This window comes from Silene latifolia, chromosome Y (assembly GCF_048544455.1).
Source record: "Silene latifolia isolate original U9 population chromosome Y, ASM4854445v1, whole genome shotgun sequence".
NCBI classification, from domain to species: domain Eukaryota; kingdom Viridiplantae; phylum Streptophyta; class Magnoliopsida; order Caryophyllales; family Caryophyllaceae; genus Silene; species Silene latifolia.
In genome coordinates, this window is record NC_133538.1 from 344,278,579 (window position 1) to 344,284,118 (window position 5,540).

At 34.4% G+C, this 5,540-nt stretch overlaps 1 protein-coding gene across 1 annotated transcript; it reads right to left on the minus strand.

The window, feature by feature from the left end:
* Window positions 1-3,473: 3,473 nt before the first annotated feature.
* On the minus strand, window positions 3,474-4,939 carry LOC141631537 (protein FAR1-RELATED SEQUENCE 5-like). Its single transcript, XM_074444196.1, has 3 exons — window positions 4,742-4,939; window positions 4,196-4,628; window positions 3,474-4,090 (listed from the first exon to the last, which is right to left on the minus strand). Exons 1-3 carry the CDS (start codon window positions 4,937-4,939, stop codon window positions 3,474-3,476), a joined length of 1,248 nt encoding a protein of 415 aa, XP_074300297.1.
* Window positions 4,940-5,540: the final 601 nt, after the last annotated feature.

The window sequence follows — 5,540 nt, forward strand, 5'->3', positions numbered from 1 at the left end:
CAAATACCATGTTAATCCGGGTTCACTTTAACGGGGTTCAATATTGTCTCTACAACCCGTTTGGATGTAACAAGGTAATAAAAGAGTTTTAAAGTAAAACTCGAACGACAAATGCGATTATCACATATTAATAGTCAATGCCTGATTATTATTCCATATTCTATAATCTAATTTGATCTTGTATGTAGTTGTTCATCTCAATTCAATTGAAATGTCATGACTCATCATGTTAAGCCTATGAGAAGGCTTTGGTTAGTAGGTTTTATCAACTTCTTGTACCTTACTCAACCTTACTACATACTCGTTTTCCTTTGTAATGTATACATTTGCATTACAAAACTTTTATCACAGTGTGCGGGACTCATCCTTCTTGCACATCTCATGATTGCAAGTGTACTCAATTTCCGTTGTAAATATTTCTCATTGTTCTTTATTGCCTAGAACGATTCTATAAAATCTATTTCTTAGATAACATAGCCACAATGGTATCTTAACCATTCTAATGTGTTTTAATTATGGTTTTGTCAGAAACCATGTGCAATCTCAATTGTTAATTGTCATTTGTGTAACACCCTTACACAAAATTGCTTCAAAAACACTTTGCATTACATCCTTAATGCTTCTGCAAGCACTTAAGGGTAATCTTTATGGCTTACTTGGTAACTATTATTTAAATTCGATTTGAAACAATTCATCATACTCAAAGTATATGAAGTGTTATACATCATTTCCTATTTAATTGATTCGGCAGCGGAAGCAAATGGAATCAATCAAATATGTTCAATTCGATTAACTAGTCCTGAATCTTATCAACATAAGACTCCTCATTTGAAGCTAATATCATGTGGATTTATCTCCATTAATCCGGATATTAAAGATGTATTATAATACTCCATAAGTCTTAAATCATTTCCAATGATCAATATGTCATCCACATATAAGACTAATTAAAATTACCGTAACTCCCACTAAACTCCATGTATAAACATAACTTCTCAACCCATTGAGAAAGGTTTTTATCACATGATCAAATCATTGATTCCAACAAATTGATGTCCTACTCAAGACCCTCTCTTAAGTTTCACATTATCTTAGGATTGCAAGAATCTACAAAACTCAACACATGTATTGAATACATTCCTTCTAATTGAAGAAGTGGGTTTTAGATTCACTTGCTATATGTATATCATCATAATGAAACACAATCTCTAAGAAGATCCAAATAGACTTAAGCATTTCAACTAGTGCAAAACCCTTTGCCACAAATCAAGGTTTGATATCTAACAATTCACTTGGAATTAATTTCGGATTTTCATGGCTCTAAGCCTTGTAATGAGTTGTGACTTAAACACTCTCATGTAAGTCATATGTTCATTACTTTCCAAAAGTAACTTGAATCAAACAATTTATTTGTAAGTTGTAAGCTCTTTAATTTCTTAAAAGTAACATGGATTCATCATCTTCAACAAGTGATGAATTTAACCTCCTAGGTTTTGAAGAAACAAAGTTTTACACAAAACGTCTCATGTAGCCAGGAAAGACCAGTTTCTTACGACATAACATTCTTTGTGGCTCTTGAATAATTTCTCCACTTTGTCTTCTAGAAATAAACTTGTATTTTAGAAAGACAGCGTCACGAGCCACAATCCCGTTGTACTCGTGATTATAGTAAGGAAAAATGAGCATTTGTTTCTTTTGGAAACTTATAAACATGGTACCCTACCATTTCATATCTCATATGATTCGTTTTAGATTTAGTGGAAAATAATTTAGACAAAATGATAAAATCCCCAAAAGGATCAAGTAACTCAAAGTACCTTGACTGAAGTCCAAACCATATCGAATAACGTTTGATTTCTTTATCTAACCACACATTATCCCATAATGCGTGCTAAGAGAGATTAATTTGTGATACTATATCACATTTCCTTTGGCTTATATCAAAGTCTTCACTTTGATAATCCCATCACGACTAAATCGTGATTCTTTGAACTCTTTGAACTTCTTCAAAGATTTCTCTATTTACCTTATTAAATGAACACATTAGTGTCAACTTAAATCGTTGATAAAAGGAAATGATCAACCTATTTTGGATCAATGATTTACAACATCGGTCTCCTTTTCAACCAAAAGACAAGAGACATCTTGCTTTGAATACAAGATACGCATATACCATAAGATCTAATGGTTTCAAGAGTACTCAATAACTCTTTGCGTTCATCATTCCAGAATCTAAGGTTTAATCTTGGGTTACCAATTTGAGTCTTGCATCATCTTCATGATATATCATTCTAGTTGGGTTTAGAATTTAATCACCTTGATAATTGGCTAGCCATACATCAAGTCATGGTGTATAGGGTCACAAAAGTGAGACCTCTTTTGTATCTTAACAAATTTATATTCTTATTTGGAGTTTATGCACTTAATAGTCACAATTAAGTACAACTCTAAACCCAAACACTAGATTGATTACACAATGACTCTATCTCTCAACATCATTGTTGCTGGTCGTCATATTCTAATCATCCTATGTATCAAATACAATGATGAAAACCAACACCGGTTTCTAATATTGACGAAGTAGTACTAGCAAAATTTATGTCACTCAAATAAACATTTAAAGAAGAATGTCCCATTAGATGTCCCACAACTAACTTGTTGATTCTTCAATAATTTGGGGTAGTTTCCTTTCTAGCGTCCAACAATTAAGACCATGGAAACTTTATCGGTCGGCATTGATAGGTTTAGTATCGTTATTCTCAATAACTTTACTTTTAACATTTCCTTGTATCAATTCCATTCCAATTTTACTTCTTTAAAACCTTGTCCTTTTCTTAACAGTTTAAGAGAATGCTCCCACTCAATTCAATGAGTTTTTGCTAAGAGAAGCAAAATTGAAATTTATGAAGACTACTCTTCAATTTATTCGTTTAGTCTTAAAACTTTCATTGAAGTGGTTGCGGTATTTTGGTCAATTTTGATTTCAAACAAATTTAGTTACCAAAATGATGTGATGTTTCAAAGTACTTAACTCAATTAAGCATATGAGAAACAATTCATTATAAGTAGATATGTTAGTCAAGAATCATAAACCCTTTTGATCACGAATAACTTTTATCTATACTCTTCACAAGAGATCCTTACAATGGATAATACGAGGTTTTTAGAAGAAAAATTCAAATTTTGTCTTTCGTTATGATATTTTAATGGAGATTTGAATTAAAAATCGAAATGATATCGTATATGAATTGCGGTAAAGAAATAGAGCAATATCATAACGGAATAGTGGAAAACTTAACATTTATGGTTTTATTAATACTTGTAAATAACAAGATAAGCATTTACATAGTGACCTCTACCCAACTATGATAAATGATTCCAAGATCCAAATTCATATTAACTTGGGCACGGGGTAGCCGATGGAACTCTTATCAATATAACTCGGTGGATTAACTCTTTAATCGATTCTACTTTTAGAACTCTTGGTACCAATCATGTTTTTTCTCCTTGAAACCTTTAATAATGACCATAAAATCATCTACATAATCGGGCTTCTGTTCAGCAAGTGTCACACCTGAGAATACTTCAGACCATATGGTACCAATCTTGTTTTTTCTAACATCTAAAGCGTTGCAATCATCGATTAAAGTATCATGCACATTAGTAAAAATTGGCTGACATGTTGCCAATTTGCTCCACCTACCTAACAAATACTGTGTTGGAACTTTTTCGAATCCTTGCTCTTTCAACACATATAGTGTGTGTCGGCACAAAATACCATGTCTCTCGAATTTTTTGCAGGAGCAATTCAATATCACCCCATTAGAAATGAAACTAACATAGTGAACTTTATGTCTCTCACGATCAAGGATGGGAATGATGTCACTTTGAGAAATCCCTACGACTTTAACACCACAGGTGAAACAGGCAGCTTTCCACTCATTTTGAAATTCAGAAAATATGAATGGAGTATAGAACTCAGAAGCGTGCTTTTCCAAAGAGTGAGGTGTTTCCAAAATAGGAAAGGAGTTTTGGACTCGGCGATAATTTCGACTGTTTCCATCTCTGAGCGTCCATAGCGCTTTCAAACCTCATCATAAACTCCACCAGTGTTAAGTTTGGATTCATGAAATTTCAGAAAAAGCTTTTTTCGGACTCAGATCTGGATGTGGTTCTCATTAGTCCACCCATAAACATATCTCTGAAATATGCTGGAATCCAGGAAGCCCTTTTGTCAAACATCGTAACAAACCATTGATTGCCGGATAGTCGTATGAGGATACAATTGAACACCACCGTTCCTCAAACTTAGCTCGTTCAATGTCTTCAGCCCAAACACATGAACACAACTCTTTCATAAAGTTGGTTTCTTTATAGAGTGTAGTTCCGATCTTCTCAGGGAGTATTTTCATGATATGCCAAATGCAATATCTGTGCTGAGTTTTGTCCCCAAATACTGTCTTAACTCCTGCCTTTATGCCTCGATCCTGGTCAGTAATTACGCACAAATGATACTTATCACTCATTGCGGTCAGAAAAGACCAAAACAGCCATATAAAATCATCATCAGTCTCCTCTCTTATAAGACCTCCTCCAAACGTCACACATTTTTTGTGATGGTCAACCCCCTTAAAAGGTGCAAAAATCATCTTATAAGTCTTCATATTGAATGTTGTGTCGAAGGATGTCACATCACCAAAAAGGCTGTAGTTTTTCTCGCTATAGGGTCAAACCAACAAACTCTAGAAAGTCGCCCACGATCATCAACATCAAAATCATAGAAATAAGAGCTACACATAGCTTTCTTTTGTATAAAATTCTCAATCATCATTTGAGCATCATATCCTTTGATGAATTGTTTCACATCTCTCCAATAATTCTTGAAATCTTCTAGCGATGCTCCCACATTTCGATATCCTTTGACATATTCCTTAAACATTATAAAACTCTTTACAGGCCCTTTATTCACCTTTGAGTTCTCGAAAATTATAGTTTTGTGTATCAGAGTTAGTTCTCTTGATTCACTCAAATGCATCACCGTGTTTAGGTAGATAGAAGGTGTACATGTCCTTTCCTTTAGGTTTACTTTCACCCGCCTTACTACACACACAATATTTTGTCATCACCACCCCATCTATAATTCTTTGTGTTGACTTCCTAATTTTAAAACCAGAATTGGCAGCATAAGTTATATACAATTGTATTCCCTCCTCCAATTTATCAAAAACCATACCCACAACAGGCTTCAAATCTGGCGCACAAACAGGAATTCTTTCCTTTGAGGTTGGACCAATTAATGGTGATTCCGCAACTGTAACATCCTGACCCAAACCGGGTCGGGAGCGGTTACTTATGATAGCTCACCAGGCTGTGTACATGGCCCACAGATCAACACGGGTCCTTTATAGTGCTTTTTGTCCTCACTCATGTGTATCCCGGGAACCTTCCCAGGAGGTCACCCATCCTATAACTACTCTCAGCCAAGTACGCTTAATTGTGGAGTTCTTTTGCATGGATGACCATAAAAGAAAGTGCACTTT